Source organism: Nicotiana tabacum, chromosome 1 (genome assembly GCF_000715075.1).
Source record: "Nicotiana tabacum cultivar K326 chromosome 1, ASM71507v2, whole genome shotgun sequence".
Taxonomy (NCBI): Eukaryota; Viridiplantae; Streptophyta; class Magnoliopsida; order Solanales; family Solanaceae; genus Nicotiana; species Nicotiana tabacum.
Genome location: NC_134080.1, coordinates 22039942 through 22059265, shown reverse-complemented (window position 1 = coordinate 22059265; position 19324 = coordinate 22039942). Strand labels below are relative to the sequence as shown.

At 32.4% G+C, this 19324-nt stretch overlaps 1 protein-coding gene across 1 annotated transcript; it reads right to left on the bottom strand.

Moving 5' to 3' along the window:
- Positions 1–6307: 6307 nt before the first annotated feature.
- LOC107777746 (putative glucuronosyltransferase PGSIP8) lies at positions 6308–13502 on the bottom strand. Its single transcript, XM_016597874.2, has 5 exons — positions 12819–13502; positions 8185–8443; positions 7902–8103; positions 7640–7787; positions 6308–7331 (listed from the first exon to the last, which is right to left on the bottom strand). Exons 1-5 carry the CDS (start codon positions 13088–13090, stop codon positions 6788–6790), a joined length of 1425 nt encoding a protein of 474 aa, XP_016453360.1. The 5' UTR covers positions 13091–13502; the 3' UTR covers positions 6308–6787.
- Positions 13503–19324: the final 5822 nt, after the last annotated feature.

The window sequence follows — 19324 nt, the reverse complement described above, 5'->3', positions numbered from 1 at the left end:
GTTAACTAACTGGTTAGGAATCATGAAATGTAGCTACTAATCTGATGTTGTTAATCCTCAAAACCATAACTGAAGCACTCATGCAAGACAAGTAGCTAAGTTTTCATTAACTTCTTTTGTCAACCAGTGGCATATATTAATAACAAAAACAAAAAAGAGAGAAAATGAGAAGAAATATAATTAGTATTTCTGAAGACGTTAAAGTAGTATATAAGAAACAGAAGCTTTAATTAGTATTTCAAAATGAAGATGTAGCAGGATAATTTTGGTATTATAAAAATTATTAGGGACAAGAGAGTAATTTTATTGGTCAAACTAAAATGGCTTTTAAGCCAAAATGGAAAAAGTTGGGGTTAGCCAACTTGTTGCTTTTGGCTTTTTTAAAGCATTTTTTAATTTTGTTTGCCAAACACTCCAAAAATTTAAAAAGTACTTAAAAGCTAGTTTGACCAGTTTTTAAGCTCATCCAAACACCCTCTATATCCCTACCACGGATCTATTATAAGCTATTTCATCCAAAGATAATTGAAAACAAATATAATCCTGTTATGAAATAAAAGCAATTTAGTAAAACATGAATAAGAAATAAAGACAATTTAGTAAAACATGAACAAGAAATAGAGATAGAGAGAAAGGAAGAGATTTTCTTCTTCAATTGTGTGTATTTTCCTATCTATTACAAGACTTTTATATAGGCATGAAAAGTGAAGAAAATATGTCATGAAATATGTCATTGAACATAGAAAAGATGTCATTGAATATGTCATTAAGCATTTGAGAAAGAGTAGACATCCACCATAATATGATATTTATCATAACACTCCCCTTTGGATGTCCATAAATAATGTGCCTCGTTAAAACCTTATTAGGAAAAAACCCTATGGGAAAAAAAATCCTAATGAAGGAAAAGAGTACACATATTTAGAAATACGTTTTTTGGTTGCCTCGTTAAAACCTTGCAAGGAAAACCCGGTGGGACAAAACCTTGTAATGGAAAAAGAGTACACCGCGTATTAACTCTCCCTAATGAGAGCCTCGGTTCACATCCTTCAGCCTTCGCATCCCAATCTTGTACACCAATTTCTTGAAGGTTGACGTCAGTAGAGATTTGGTGAACAAATCAACCATATTATCACTTGAACGAATCTGTTGCACATTGATATCACCATTCTTTTGAAGATCATATGTGAAAAATAACTTTGGTGAAATGTGCTTTGTCTTATCTCCTTTTATGAATCATCCCTTCAATTGGGCTATGTATGCTGCATTGTCTTCATACAAAATTATGGGTAGTTTGTCACACTTCAAACCACATTTGTCTTAGATAAGATATATTATAAACCTCAACCAAATACATTCTCGACTTGCTTCATGAATAGCAATTATCTCAGCATGATTAGAAGAAGTAGCCACGATTGATTGTTTAGTCGATCGCCAATATATGACAGTGCCTCCACATGTAAACACATAGCATGTTTGAGATCAAGCCTTGTGTGTGTCAGATAAATACTCTATATCGGCATAACCAACAAGATCGGGATTGCAATCATTGCCATAAAATAAGGCCACATCGGTAGTCTCTTTTAGATAACGCAATATGTGTTTGATTTCATTCCAATGTCTCCTTGTAGGAGCAGAGCTATATCTTACTAAGACATTAACTGAAAAAGTTATGTCACGCCTTGTAGTGTTAGCAAGATACATTTGTACATCAATTGTACTAAGATGTGGTACTTTAGGACTAAGAAGTTCTTCAGTATTTTCATGAGATCTGAATGAATTTTTATTTATATCGAGTGATCTCACAACCATCAGGGTACTTAATGGATGTGCTTTATCCATTTAGAATCACTTTAAAATCTTTTCAGTGTATGCTGATTGATGGACAAAAATTTCATCTTTTATATACTCAATTTGTTGACCAAGACAAAATTTTATTTTTGTCTTTACAAGATCTTTCATTTCAAATTCTTTCTTTAAACAGTCTACTGCTTTAGAAAGCTCCCCGAGAGTTCTAATGATATTTGAATCATCAACATACACGGCGATTATAACAAATTCAAATCCAGATCCTTTTATAAAGACACAAGGACAAATTGAATTATTCTTGTACCCTTCTTTCAATAAGTACTTTCTTGGGCGATTATACAACATGCGCCCTGATTGTTTCAATCCGTATAAGGATTATTGAAGCTTTATTTAATAAATTTCTTGGAAACCATAATATGCTTCAGAACAATTTAAATCCTTCAATAATTTCCATTATACGCATATCAAGTTTTTCATATATTGCCAGATTAAAACCTGAAATGCCAGGATATTTACAAATCTTCTTGTGACACAAGTCGTCTTTATGTCTATCGACTTGTCTTTCTTCGCACAAGAACACATTTATACCTCCAATGGCTTTATACTTTCAAGTGTTTGGACTATCCGTCCAACTTCACATTTTTCATGTGAAATCAATCTTGATTGCGTATTTTTTTATTTTATTTTGGCCAATCATTTATCTGTCCAAATTTCATGACAGATTTGAGCTCAAGATCCTCGTCAATATTAATAATATTGAGCGCTACATTATATTAACAATATCGTCGATGATCACTTTACGTCGGTTCCATTATTACCTAATAAAGACATAACTTATTGAGATCTCTTTATCTCATTATTTTCAGGTACCTGAGCCTCTCCCATGAGGTCTTATGAAGTGTTATGTCGTGGTGCTCTTCTAGGGCACTTGCCTCCTTATTATGATCATTTTGAATATTTGCCCCTCTCCTTCTTCAAGGAGTTTTATCTTTGGAATCGATTGGTCTGTTACGCTTCATGCGTGCCATAGACTCTGCCCTTCATGAACTTTATTCTATTTGGAGCATTAGCAGCATAAATATGACATTTAGCTTTGGGTCAGCAAATACGTCTGACAATAATTTATAAATGAATTATCATTTGAACTTCAAGTTCATATTTTCTTGTACGAGGATCTATATGTATTTATAATAATTCATTTCACGTATCACTTTCTCAGCCGTCCATTTTCTCCCCCCAATGTTGGGATCACCAACACATTTCCCAAGCTTCTTTGGGAACTCATCTCTGTGCATTTTGGTGGCATAATTAAATCATATAGCACATCCATATTTCTATATAGAAATTATTTGGTTCCTGACCCTGAACCGATTGTTATAGGGAGAAATTTTTATAACTTGTCTAGATGCGTACAAGTGTTGCTGTATATTAAATAATACATCTCATACCAAATTTTATTTTTGAAAGTTTTGTTCTCATAACCAATGATTTAGCTATAATTGGAGGCATACAATTTCTGCTAAACCAACTTGGATTTAAACCAGTATTATCAAGATAAATCATCATAATTTATATTCCGGAACTGTGCTCTAATAATTTGAGCAAGCAATCTTGCAAAAGCCAAACTGTAAGTTAATAACAAATACACATGTGACCATAGAATAGATGCATCTATTAAAATGGTAAACAGTCCACATGGCAGGTGAATGAGCCCATATATTTATCACCTTTTATTTGTTCTAGAAATCAAGGGATACAATCCCAACCTTAACTGGTATATCATGAGAATAAGCAGCACAAGAGAATTCTTGAAGAATCTTCTGTTCTTCAATATATGCCAATGTAATTCTCAATTAATTTTTTCACATCATAATCGAACCGGGATGGTCAACCGGTTATGCCAACTATTATTTATTTTAGTAAATTTGTAGTTTACTTGTGGCATATGATTCAAGCATCATGCTTATATTTGTGTAGTACAAATAGAAACAAAATCGGGTAACCTTTCATATTTACCCGGTATGATTATAAAGAAGATATTCAATCTTCCTATCATTTACTATCGCAATATGACAACCACTTTGACTTATACATTTGAAACTCAAAAAGTTTCTTTTGAGACTTTATAATATCAATGTCATGAATAATTTTATTCATCCGGATAGTAACAAATTAGTTTTTTCGGAGCTCTTAACAACTTTTGTACTACAAGATCTTTTATCATACTATTCATATGGTAAATGTCTCCTTCACTGAGAAAATTATATCATAATAAATTGTCATGGTCAAAATTATCATAAGCAAAATCATTTCTTGCTTTAATTTTGCCTTTAATAATTTTTATAAGGCATGCCAAAATAGTTTGGTGTATCACATGTACGAGACCAATGACATATTCATGTAACCACACAATAATATTTATTCCCTTTATTTCACTCAAATCTCCATCAAAAGTGAGTTGTGTGCTATTCATCCAATCATGCCTTGCATGTCTTTATTCATTACTTTTATCACATATTACCACATTCACCTTTAGGAATGAGTCTACATTCTCAATGCTTATCACAAGTCACATTCTCTTCAAGGAATGGATTATAATCAGTGATGTGCTTCATACCAATTTGATGGTAAACATTGTCTTCACATTTTGAAGGACTATTTTGAGAACCCTTGTTGTTCTCCTTTTATAATCATTGTGATGATTATTATTATTTGGAACGTTCACGTTCATTGTTCAACCACTTATCTTCATTTAGACTTATTATGCATTGCTACCACATTCACTTCAAGAATGGAGCTAATCAAGTGGGACAATCTTCATGCCTTTTCATGAAAAATATATTATTTTTCTTTAGTCATTATTATATCATCAATATGGTACATTAGGATTCAAACCCAATATCTTACCAATATAAAGGTATGTTAGGCCATAATAAATTGGGACTCAAATCCAACTCTTATCATTATGGAGCATCAGGACTTGATCCCGATATCTTACCCTCAATCAATGGCATAATAGGCTAAACAATATTGAGATTCATTCTCAAGCCTTAATTTCAATCATATGCCAATAAAGTTGTACACAACTAATTTGCAACTTAACAAATCAAATTTGTTTTCTTAAATAAGTGTACAAATCTCAAATCAGCGTAAAACTTTATCAATTATTTGTAGCATCTATATGAAATACAACCGTTTATAGTCAGAATATTTCTTCTAAATTCTATTAGAGTTTAAATGGATCATAAAATCATTGTCATAATATTTATTGAGCCTCTTTCAAAAATATTGTTGTTTTTGGGGTATACCCTACCTATTGGATTTGATTTAACGCCATGACTTTCCTTCACTCAATTCAACCAAGCAATTAGTGAATAAATTTATCAAAAGTACAACATATATGTAACAACACATATATAGTACTAATACAAAAATTCAGTATTTATATTACCTGAAAAGTGACATTATAGGTAACAACTTACCAGTTGTAGCTTATGCATCATTTATATAAAATACTTGAAAATAGTAAGTCAGTAGCAAGCATCAAGTAGATCATGGATACTCGAAAATACCTTTCTTAGTAGTCATACTAATCACTGTTTGCTTTCAAATGATACGACCATAAATTATGAAGTATACTTTCTCAGTAGCTGATTTGTTTTCCAAACTGCAAAGAAGTAATTAATCAACCTAGATAAAGATGTGAAGTATTTCTTGTTTTCTTCAAGATGATTTATGCTTCTAATCAGTATGACCTATTTTTTTTATTTTTTTTATTTTATTCTTTTTTTTAACTATATGCAAGTGTAAAAACCCAAAATAGAAAAATATTCATCAAAGTAAAAGAAAATGTTAAAAGCGGCAAGACATATTGAAGATGATTAACACACAAATATACATAAGACAACTTATATAACATATCCTTGGTTACCATGACATGCATCATATTAACAATTAACTGGTACTATGATTTTCACTTATAGAACTTCAAAAATGTCATTCCATTCATGTGATATAAAAAATGCAATATTAATATGTGCTTATGCAATACAGGTGTAGTACGAAGTTGTGTGCATATGAGATATTAAAGAAATAACAAGTATAAGATAATTATACCTTCGTACGTTTCATTACTTACCATATGTAGTTTCTTTTTACATCTAACCATGAGATGATATGTATATATGGCTTCTAATTGCAATCTTTTCGGATGTAAGAAAATTTTTGTAGATATATATACAAATTGGTTAGAGACTCGTGCTGAAAACGTGTTATGAAATAAAAGTAATTTAGTAAAACATGAATAAGAAATAAAGAAAATTTAGTAAAACATGAACAAGAAATAGAGATAGAGAGAAAGGAAGAAATTTTCTTCTTCAATTGTGTGTATTTTCCTATCTATTACAAGACCTTTATATAGGCATGAAAAGTGAAGAAAATATGTCATGGAATATGTCATTGAACATAGAAAATATGTCATTAAATATGTCATTAAGCATTTGACATGAAGATCATGGAGGAAGAGTAGACATCCACCATAATATGATATTTATCATAACAATATATATATTACAAGTCATAACCTGACACGCTAAGCATTTGCACAAGGCTAGTCAAATCTCTTACTTGGAAAAGGCCAGTCCAAGTGATCCAGCACAAAGAAAAAATAAACTCACCCACATTGTCTAAGTTTCTTTACGAATGCATCTGTGTCTGGAATTACAACATAGAGAGCTAATAGAGTTGATAAAAAATCCAATTTCCAAGTATAATACACCACCAGTTCATCCCATTTTTACATTGTGTGGTTCATATCAGTATTTGGAACAGATCAAAGAATCCTTCAGCTTGTGTAACAGCACAGACTCTAAGAACAGCACAAGCACACTTCCATAAAATCATCTCCAGCGTATAATTCAAATATTTTCTTTGAAAATTTCCCCTTTTTGATATCTTCAATTTTCAGATTTCCAATTCATCAATACAGCTTGTTTAAACCAGCAGGTGCAGCAGAATCACTCAACCTAGGCAAGAATCCTTCCCTCTCAATTGAAACATGTAGACATGACATTATTTTTACTAATGCTGTCCATGCCACAGGAGACGCGCAAAAGGCGTATGCAAATACAGCTAATGCTCTCACAACACCATCAGAATACCAAGGATACGCCATGACCAAAAGTGCCCCAAAAATTCCTAGCCATGGCATAAGAACAGGTAGTATTGGCAACAAGAATGCATTCAGTGCTATACATGATAGTGCAAACGAACCGAGTAAGTAGAGACCCCATCCGATTATTGGATGAACTGTCCGAGGTATCAAGAAGAAAGGAATTATGTAGGCTGCAAGAATGGACCATATCGCGATCAATTTCAGGCCTGTTCGTATTAAGAAGGTGCTCTTGGTGTCTTCACGTCGATAGCATAACTTAGATAAATTAGGACGTGCTAGGTGTGTCATTACAATTATTCCAAGGTAAAATACAGTTTGAATCAGCACTAGTGGCATCTCTGCATCATACCTGCAGAATGACAAACAGGTTAAATTTTGACGAATGCACTTCAGCAAGCTCTCAAAATGTTCACTAAAAATGGCGATTTCACTAAGGACAGTGAGAACATCAGGGATATGAGGAAAAAAAAACAGAAAACTGCTTATTGATATTCTTAAGAGTACAATGGTCGATATAGGAAAATCTTTGATGTGTAGTCCAAACAAAGGTTAAATGGAGCGAACAGTGAGAATTCATAGACGGACCCCAACTTGCTCAGAATTGAGGCGTAGTTATTTATAGTCCAAACATATTATAAGATAGGATTTTAGTCTTACCCAAGAGTTTGACGTCGCTGTTCATGCCACTGAATGCCCAAAGGAAGAACAGGCCAAGACCACCAATACCAAGGTTTTAACCATGGTGCACCGGGGAAAGTAATGACACTATTAGGTCCACATGGTACGGACCAACGTAGTCTGAGATCTGAAAAAGAATTAAAAGTAACAGTCACTATAATTTTGTCTCTGCCTCAGAAATGTGTATTAGTGAGATATCACAAAGCATTGTCCAATTAAAACACGCGATCTCTACACTTACAATAATAAGAGGCGTCCATTTGATAACCGAGAGGCAGTCGATAATTTCCCTGGAGCCTGGTACCATTAAGGGAAGGATGGAACATTGGCTGATCAAGTAAATCAGGGAAATAGCCGCTTATAAAACCTTGATCCGCGCCATCTGGATTGTCCATTCCAACCTTCAACTGATGAAGCATGTCGTTGAATACCATTGTTGATGGCTGCAATTCAAAATTTATAAGTAACATTTATGCCATCACAACTAAAAACTAGTAAAATAAATTGTTCGCGCTGAAACTGACCTGCAATACAAATAGACCAGTGTGGAAGATGCAAGGATTGATGAAAACTGCACAAAACTGACCACATTGGAACAGTTCATCTGTTTTCTGAAGGAAAAGGTTATCAGAATCAAGCATCACAACCCTTTCATAATTTGTTAGGCTCCACGCGTAAAGTTTGTTCAATGTTAGCTTGAATCTCCTGTTAAAATTTGACTGCCCTTTGTATGGATTGTTCAGATTTTCAACTCTCACCACCTTTGCACCATCTTCCTGCTCTCTGTACACCAAGTATATAATGGAGTATATTAGTTTTCAGGGTTGAAGGGGAGCCTTGGAGCAACGGTGAGGTTGTCTTCGTGTGACCTATAGGTCACGGGTTCAAGACGTGAAATCAGCCATTAATGCTTGCATTAGGGTAGACTGTCTATATCACAACCTTGGGGATGCAACCCTTCCCCAGACCCTGCATAAATGCAGGATGTTATGTGCACCGGACTGTCTTTCAGGGTCAACATAGTTTTAACAATGAATAATTTCTCCAATGAAGATTCACATTTCTATTCTGTTGTGATCCAAGCTAATAAAATATCACTAACTTGATTGAAAGAATTGTAGAGCTATGACATGTAACTGTCACACATATTTACAGTACATAGGAATGTTATTATGGTCCAAGAGCAATTTTGTCAACTTTTATGTAGTAACATGGAAAATTACATAGCTCTTATTTAGGTTTGTCTAGTCAATTTTTTGTTGGCTTTCAGATGTATCAGATAATCCATCACATATCAGAAGGTCAGGAAATTCTTGATTATATTAGGCTTATGGTCTTCCAACTATATATTTTTTATTAATATATTATGGTGGTTAGTATGGTCTTCCAACTATATTTTTTTATTATATATTATGGTGGTTAGCATAGAATTAATTGGGGGGTTCACATACTCTATATTTATAATTCGTGTTGAAAATGATGAGTTCATGAAATCCACTCCTAACACCCTAGGTCCGTCTCCCAACTAGAGCCGCAACTCGATTATTTTATCAGGTACTTATTATCTCCACTAATATAGATATTGAGCAACTCTTTATCAAGTTTTAAACAAATCAAAAAAATTACCTAAATATTTTTTTCTCAACTGAAAATTTGATTACAATTTAGGCTTATTTTTTAAAAGATGAGCAAGGTGTAGCAACCAGTCTATTTCTTAACAAATTTGTTTTTCCGTTTACTTTTCTAGCATACGTAATCCACACAATTCATTGACGGAGAAAACTATTTTTAATTACTTGGTGATAGTTTCAATTGAAACACTGTTTTGTCATTTTCTAAATTGGGTGGAAAAATCAGGAGAAATATCATAGCTTATGAGGTGGACATAATCCTTGTTTTTATCCTCAAAACCATCACTTTGCTTTATGAAAAAGATAATGCTTTTTCTTTGTGATATTGGCCGGTGGATAATGTTTTTAGCACTTAGAATATTGCATGTCTTTGGTATACACCAATGAAAAGGACTAAAAATTACACCTCAAACGATAGAATTGGTATGAGTATGATAGCAACTAAAAGTTGGTCCACCTATTATGATAATATATATATTTTAAAAATAATTTGTTTGAACGTTAAGTATGTAACAAGAGGATTATCCAATTTTAAAATAATAAACCATTTTTGGGTCCCCACTAAGTTAGTTCACTTGAATATGACGTCTTAAAGAATTAGCAAAGGCGACATTATATAAGCATTAAAACACATAATACCTCAAAAGAAAATATTTAGCCCTTCTGATAACTTTAAGTAACAAAAATAGGAAAGGTGACAGATGCATATATACTTTAGACCAAATTAAGGTGAGGAAGCAATTGTATCCGAATTAAAGGGCACAACACAATTGGTCGGTTTAGGTGATAAAACATTAGCAAACGAATCAAAAAAGGGATATATATATCCTTTTTCAATGTCTTGAAAATTTGATTATCCTTATCCTTCTGAAAAATAAAAAGACTTTAATCTATCGGAACAAGTTGTCTGTCTTTTTCTTTCTCGGTTATTAGCTTTATTTATTATTATTATGAACAATTACTTATATTATCTTTTAGGTGATCAAATAATGTCAAAGTTTATTATAATGTCACCGTATAAAAGTTAAACTCCTAACTTAACACTACTAAGTCAATTAATCGAGCCTACACAACCATTGTTAGATAAGCTAGATCATCTTTATCCTCTCTGTCAAGTTTCAAGTGTTTCTTGTGTGTGGGGGTGGGGGTTACTTTGAGAAAAATACTTAAAGTAAAGAGTCTTAATACGAAAGACGGTAATAAGGTCTTAAAAGCGGCTTTACATTGAATAAGTGGCCAAATTTTGTTGTGAAAAGAACAAAGAAAAAGGAGCACAATTCCTAGAAACAACCAATTCATGCACGTTACTGTGCCAAAACAAACTTTGCCGTAAGCAACAAAGACTTGGTAATTATCTCCACCAAAGTCACTTCTGTTGATAAACTATATTTTTGAAAGCAAAAGTTAGTGAACGTCTTTCTTCCTTTCTTAGAAATTTGTATTTTGACCTAATTTTTTACTCTTTTTGTTTTGACGACACAAAAAATCTCCAAGGGTCAGTAGCACATTTTTCGAAACTCTGTGAATTATTGGTCCGCCTCTCTGTCCTTGAATTTCAAGGTTTTGTCTACAGCAGAATTTAAACTCGGTGACATGTGTTTAATTCACACACCACGTGCTATGCTTTATCACTAAACCAAAAACTTTATAGCTTGACCTAATTTCTTACGTATTACTTTATGTGCAATGGTTTATCTTTGATTGTCGTGTTAGACTGTTAGTTAACACAACATGATGACATACCAAAAGTTATATGATATAAACCTAATATTAGTTCTGATATATTAGTAGAAATTTTCTTTACAGAAACGCGTATGTGCTGGCACAATCAAGAGGGCGATTGCTTATTATTCCCCTAATTAATGTGCGACCCCCTCCTTTCACGGACTTTAAAGCAATTTATTTTCCAAAAAACAAAATTAAGATGAAACAAGAATTGACCAATTCCAACTATATATTTTAAGTTTCTTCCTATAATCATTAAATTTCCACTACCATTTGACAAACGTTTAAAATTCCATTACGAAATAAATTGACCCTCATTAAAACTCTCCTTCTTTTTGACAACCTGGTCGACATGACGAGATTTATGTGGGCCTTTCATAGTAACCCAATTTGCAAGCTCACTACCCATCTGGAAAATTTAATGCTTTAAAAAACCAAAAAGGAAAAAGAAAATAAATAAAGGGAAAAATATAAAATTTTAAACAAGATCGTACTCAAGTAAATTAGTAAATTCAGTCTAGTAAAATGTTGTACTGGCCAATACCAAACAGCCTAGATACTTGGATGTCCGGCAACGTTAAAAATATATTGTTTAACTTTTCTTTAATATTCCGATTACCCTTTTTATAATCCAGAAATCTCCATAGTTAGTGACACAAAATTCAAACCAGCGGCGAAGCTACATTAAGCTTAGTTGAAAAATTACAAAGAAGTATATAAATAAATATTAGTAATAATTTTTAGAGGCGTATAACATATATTGAACACCTTTAAGGAAAATTACTCGCCACGGATTCAAACCCAATATAGGCTTTCACCTGCGGCATACTTCTACTGTGACGTGATGTACTCTTGACACTAGACTAGGGGTGTCAATGGATATTCGAAAACCGACTAAATCGATCGAACCGTACCACACCGATTTTTAGGTTTCTTTTTAAGAAACCGTAGATAAATATATAGATCTATAACCGCACCGATAATTAGGGTAGGTTTTTTATTTTATAACAATAAATCGAAAAAAATACCGAACCGTACCGAATAAATTTTACATGTAGAAAATATATTTATTTAGAAGTTTAAAAATAATAATGCATTAAATTTTCTTTGGGCCTTGGAATTATAAAAACTATTACAAGCCAGCAAGTAATTAAACTCAAAGTACTAATTCCTAAAACCTATTATGCTACATCTACTTAAACTAAGTTATTTCAAGTATCTCTATTAGCAAGACACAAAGTATTCTAGCGATTATGAGTAACAAACTACAATGTATTGAATATGTTTTATTTCATATAATTTAGATTTATCTTTTTGAATATTTAATTTTCTATAGACTTTATTCTTGAGTCCCAACTTGGTATATCTTTCAACCCGTGTGATTTATATTTTCTTTGCTTTGTTTGATTTCTTTGACATTGTTGTAGAATAGTAGATGGATCTATACTCTAGCCATCTTTCGTTTTTCTTTTTTAATTCATAACGTATGTTATTGCATTCTACTTTTACTGGTGAATTTTACATGATATTAAAAAAAATACCGAAAATTAACCGAACCATATCGATACCGAAGAGAAACCGACATGATTGGGACGGTTTCGAAAAGTCTAATTTTGATTATACATAATAGAATAACCGAAAAATTGGTATGATATAAATTTTATAAAATAACCGACCGAACCGAACCATGAAACTATCGACATATCATGCGATGTGCTCTTGCTACTAGAATAAAGCTGTGGACATGCAACTTCTGAGTGAATTAATGTAAAAGAGAAGACTGGAGGATTTTTGAGACTTACAGAGTTTGGACCCAATGAAGAGGAACATCGAGTGAAGCAATAACGACGAGATCAGCGTCAACACCAAGCCGAGAAAGTGACCGTAGCATGACACGTGTCGCAATGTAAAACTCATAATCTCTTGGTGTTCCCATATACATCATGGTAGCATAGGCATTTCTGTGCACCCCTTTACTCTCCGCCGTCGCCGGAACTCCGCCGACCACCGTCGTTAAAGCTATAATCAATATCCAAAAACCCCATAAAAATAGTAAATTCAACCTTCGTATCATCTTCCCGGCTACCCCTTTAATTTTTTTTTTCCCTTCTCTTTTTGGTCGTCACAACGCTAAAAACTTGAGGAAATTAATAAAGAAAAGTTAACAAAACTTTATAAAAGGAATCTCATTTATTTTCTCCACGTTAGACTATAAGGTATTGGTCCTATCCTACAAGGAAATTAAAAAGTCCGCCGGGAAACGGCGACAAGAATATGGCTAGATAGTGCACCACAGCACCTAGATAACAAAATTCTGATCAAAACCAGCAACACTAATCTGAACAAAGTACAAATGATTTTTTTTTTTTTTGTGTGTGTGTGTGTGTTTTTTTTTTTTTTTTTGGTGTTTCTCTTGTGTGTATGGGCTGCGGGGAAAAAGAGAAGGAGATTTGAGGGTTTACGCAGATTGTATCGAAGGAAGGTACGAGGACTATATGGAGATGAAGCGGCTTTTTATATTAGAAGTATTTTTTTCGAGCGGCTTTTAATTTTAAAAATATCTCCCTGTATTTGACCCAACAACTTTTTCTAATTTTTAAAAAAATTAATATTAATGTGATAATTCTACCTATTTAAGGATAGTAAAGTAGACATTGTCTCAAACTCATATAAAGAAAAAAGGCTTATGTTGGTATGTTTAATTTAAGCTCAATGTACATTATGAAATCTTTTAGTCTTATTATTTTGTTCACTGTTCCTTAGAAATCTTTTAGTTTGACTAAAAAAAAATTATGTATGTATACCTATGAAGAATATAAAATCTTTTAGTCTTATTATTTTCTCCTTCTGTACATAATGACCAATTGGTAATAAAATTCTTTATTTACCAAAAAAAAAAAAGATTAAGGAGCTAATCGTAATTAGATTGAAATGAAATTTTTGTTGTTGTATGGGCACGCTCTTGTGTTAGAATAAAATAATTTTGAATAGAGCAAAATTAATAAAAAAGATTCATCTAATCGAGATTTGATTGATTTACTAAAATTAAAATGTACGAGTATATGTGACTGCATGTTGAAGGTGATCTGATCCGTTAGATTTTAATACGTTGACTAGATTAACGGTCGAGCACGAACACTAGTGTATTTGGACTAGCTGACAAAGATACTTTTAATATTTGTTTCAGTAATTGAATTAAATATTTCCTTTTAAGGAAAAGTCTAATAAATATATCTATACTCTCTATGTCCAATTAGTTCAAGATCCATTGGAATGGACCAGCCAGTTAGTCAGCTGCAGTTTCTCAGGAACAGAGACCATATCTTCGCGCTGTTCTGTCTGAGAAATTAACCTTTTTCACATACCTTTTTTTTCCACTTTTATTTGCCACCAGCCACGAAGGAATAAATTTTACGAGTACTAATAAAGTAAAACCAGCCGACTCATGTTTTCATCTAATAATTTAAATGGTAGTACTGGAATAGTAACATTTTGCTCTTATTTTAAAATTGATATTTGGAATTTGAACATGTAATAATATTTTTCTCCGGTCCCCGCTTGGGTCGGTGAAAAAAATCACCGATTTCGATAAGATAATAAGATAATATATTTTCGAAAAACCCCTATATAAATATATGGTCCTATTAATATTACAAATTAATAATTTTTTAAAATTACAAAAATATCTAAGATAATTTAGTGAAATATGATTCTCGTATTTTTTTATTTTTTACCTCCATTTCCAACCAAGAGGTTGCGAGTTCGAGTCACCCCAAGAGCAAGATGAGGAGTTCTTGGAGGGAAGGATGTCGATGGTCTATTTGGAAACAGTCTCTCTACCTCAGGATAGGGGTAAGGTCTGCGTACGCATTACCCTCCCCAGACCCCACTAGTGGGATTATACTGGGTTGTTGTTGTTGTTGTTGTTGTTGTTGTTGTTGTTGTTGTTGTTGTTGTTGTTGTTGTATTTTTTGTTTTTTCTTAAAATTTAAATCTAGTTGAAGCTCATCTCTAACTTTTCTTGTTGCATACAAAAGTTCCGGTGTTTTCTTCTCAAACAATGAACATTACAACGAATCATTTAATATAAAATATATTATAATGAATCATTTAATATAAAAAATATATTACAATACGTTGTACTTTATGTGCAATGAATTTATTTTCTATATTAACTCAATAAATATGATCCATAAATTAGTAAGATACAATGATTTTGATGTAACCAAAATTAACCTTCATTGAATCTTGAAAATATTCTTTAAATTAATAATATTGATTAAATAATACTTCTATAAAATAATAATATATCATGGTCCTGACAATATTAATTTAGAGAGATTCTACTGTAGTATTTTTCTTATATTAAGAGGATCAAAAATTATATAAATAAAAATTGGTTTTACCTTATTTATGTAGTACAACTTTCCGAAAGAATGTGATTCAATTAAAACGCCTTTTTTGCATGTAGCTCCATCATACGGGAGCATAAAACCTTGAATCTTCAAAATAAATATCTTTCCATTAAGTTACATAATATCTTCAGTTAAATTCATTTAATCTTGTAAATGTAGAGAAAAAACTTAAGCGCATTTTAGCCCTTTTAAGGATTAAAAAATGGTGTAGCAAATAAAAGAATATTAACTAAGTAATGGAGCAATGATTTATGAAAGCTTATACACAATTAGGGGTGGCAAAATAGATTAACGAAGCCAGTTAATCACTCATATTATCCATTAAAAAATGGGTTGGATAATGAACTTTTAAAAACTGGTAAAATATGAAAAAAATCATATTATCCATTCAGAAAATGGATAATCAATGGAGCTAATGGGTTTAACTTCTACACTTGTTAAATCTCAATTTGGGGATTCCTCATATTCAATAAATCATGCATAATATGGTTACCTATATTATCCGCCGGTTAACCCGTTTTTTTATCCGTACTATATATGAGTCGGGTCGGATAATTTGTCCGTATTTTCATTACCCATTTTTGACTCGTCTCATATCCGACGCGCCCGACACCCCTATACACAACCTACCAACATATACACAAACTCACAGCTTAACTAATGGGAGTTGAGCCATGATCAAATGATAATGAGTTAATGATCGGAAGGCCACACCCTTTCCCATTCGGGCAAAGTGGTTCTCCCAATTTTCTTGAAGGCCGACATTATTCACTAATTTATGCCGTCCATTTTAATTGGGACCGGATAAAGTATTGAATTTTCTTCAAGTAAAGCAAGTGGATTAAATTAGGACCATTTCGTCAACGATCTGTTGACTATTCCTATAATGTGGGCTTTTCATCTTCTTCCCAGAAATGACGCAATTAATGTGGCGATTATGGGACTATCAACAGTAGGGGCCGTGGATGACAGGCTAGCTCACCAAAAATATTAAGCGAGAATGGGGAAGACTTAGTTGCGACAAGTTAAGGAGAGGTTCGGTTCAATACAAGTCAAAGAAAAGGTTATTATAGAAAAGAAAACAAGGACGATATTGAAATTTTTTAATTGAGGAAGATTTTGTAACCAAAATCCGAAGAAAAAAAAATAAACAACATTCATACTAAGTGTTTATATTATTTGTCTTTTGAGATTTTTGTACCCAATTAGAAAAATATTTAGCGCCTTAATATATTTATCGAACTTTTTTTTTATTAATCCAGTATTAAGGTTGCTTCCCTCTTAAAAAAATAAATAGTAGTTGCTAAGAGTTTGGTTTATTAAATTACTCTTATTCATGGTTATTAAAACCCTAAAATAAAGCAAAGAATGGAAAATATGGGTACTTAATGCTAAACGTAATATTAGAATAAAATAATAAAGCTATCTTGATTGTTAAAACTAACAAGTAAAAGAAACACTTTATTTTTGGCGTATTTGGACTAGCAAATGGAAGGGAGGGGAGTATTTGGACAGGTTCAAGTCGACTAGTGATTTAACACCAACTATCCAAATTGTCAAATGGTCAAATAGATTGAGTCAAAACTCGTTTGGGTTGACGTGATAATTAATGTCCCTTTTATAATACTTCTTCCAGCTTCTATAGGGGTAAAAATTACTAGGACAGTCTCGAACTTAGGTAGTTGAGTTGCTGGAGATTGTAGAAATTATCAATCATGTTATAAATAATATTTTATTTATGGTGAATGTCTATATTTTAGAGAGATTTTAGGGTTTATTATTTGGTGGTTAAGTCACTCTTTCCCTATAAATAAAGAGTTCTATTTCATTGTAATTCATCCCAAATCAATAAGAATTCTCTCTCTTTACTTTTCTCTTCAATGCTATTCTTATTCTTTTATTGCTTCGTAACAAATCAATCTTAATCATTCTTTATTTAAGAAAATACAAATATTTCAAAGAACCTTTTGAAAATACACGTACGGCTTTATTTTTGTTATCCAAACTCAAAAGCAAATCATATTCTTATTCCCATTTGGACATATACTTGTAACGTTTAAATCCATGTTTACAAATTAATGTCACAAATGATTAGCGAATGCAGTTGTACTCTGCACCACAAACTTAAATTCTCAGATATATCCACCTAGGAATGTCAAATAAGCGGATTAATAGCCTGTTTGGTCGAGGCAAAAGCACTTTCTTTTTGTCAAAAATGCTTTTTTTCTTCTTCTAAAATTAAGGTGTTTGGCCAAACTTTTGAAAGGAAAAAAAATACTTTTGATGAGAAACAGAAGCAGTTTTGAAGAAGCAGAAAAAAGTAGCTTCTCTTCAAAAATATTTTTTTGGAAAGTACTTTTGAGAAAAAATACTTTTCAAAATAAGCTGATTTTTGCAGCTTGGTCAAATGGGCTATAAGCTGATTTTAGGCTGGTTAAAATAGGTTGTGTCATAAATGGGCGGGTCAATAGTTACTTGGGCTGACATGATAAGGGCTAAAATTTGGGTCATAGCCCAACCCACCCAACTCTTATCAAGTTTTAATTAATGTGTGTTATTTTCTTATAAATTATTTAATTATCAAATAAGACTTTTTTTTTTCTTTTGTTATGTTCATATATAATATACAAACAAAAAAGAATTATTTCAAAGATTTTTTAGCAAGGTTATTGATGAATCAATTTGGGCATGAACTGAGATAATTGGGTCAAAATAAGCTCAGTTCAACAAATGAGCGGGTCAACGATTAATCCAACTTTGAACGAATTAAATGAGTTTGAGCTCAAATTTCTACCTCTATCCACTTCTGCCGACATCTATCTTCAAATTTATTAAAGAACAAGGAAGGAGACGAATAACATGAGAATGAAATCAAAAAGGGAGAAAGCAAATGAAATTACTCCGTATTATTATTATTTATTAGTACTACTGAGTTGACAAGATATCGAAGAGAGTGGAATTTGCCTCGCCTTGGTACAATACCCACGAACAAAAATTTAGTGCTTTTCACCTTTTTATCAAAGAAAACGAGAGCCAAAATCGGATAGTAAAAAATATTCTAACTTCAATAACTAGGACACACCGGCGGACGTAGAATTTCCGTTAAGGAGGTTAAAAGAGAAGTTAAAAATTTAGAAGAGATTGTGGCTAGTGGGAATTAAACTAGTGACCTCACAAAAATTTTAAACTCCTTGACCATTAAATTATGCTTATCTTTTGGGAATTCAAAATATAATATATTGAGATAAAAAATAAATTTTGTCTTATATACATAATATAATTTCTTGACGAGTGAACCCCCTTCCGCCCCTAAATGCGCCTCTGCTAGAATACCATCATATAGTACAACTAGTTGACAAGAGAATGTATACGGATGAAACCGAGCCCATGGGATGCCTCAATTTCCGATGAAGTGAATGGAGCAAGAGGCGTGAAGGCAAGGAACCGGGATCGACGCAAGTAGCCCCTCGATCCGGGATCCGGGCAAAACACCTGCCCTTGGGAGTATTGGGGCCATTAGGGGTGTACAAGCCAAACCATCAAGTCAAACCGAACAGATGAACCAAGTCAAACCGAAGAAAAACCCCGACTCATGGTTTATTTTGGTTGGCTTGGTGTTGGAAAATAAAAAACCGATCACTCTTGGTTTGGTTTGGTATTAAAGAAAAATAAGTCAAATCGAATCTAAACCAAACCGATATTATATATAAATAGATTGTAAAATTTTATACATAAAAAATAATCATTAAAATCTAATTTGTAAGTATTTTCTAAATTATTTTATAGTTTTCAATATCTTGAGATATTATTTATTTGTGGCCTTGTAAATTCACTATCCACCACGTAGATTCTATCTACGTAATCCAAATATGAAGCCCAAATTAAACCCAACA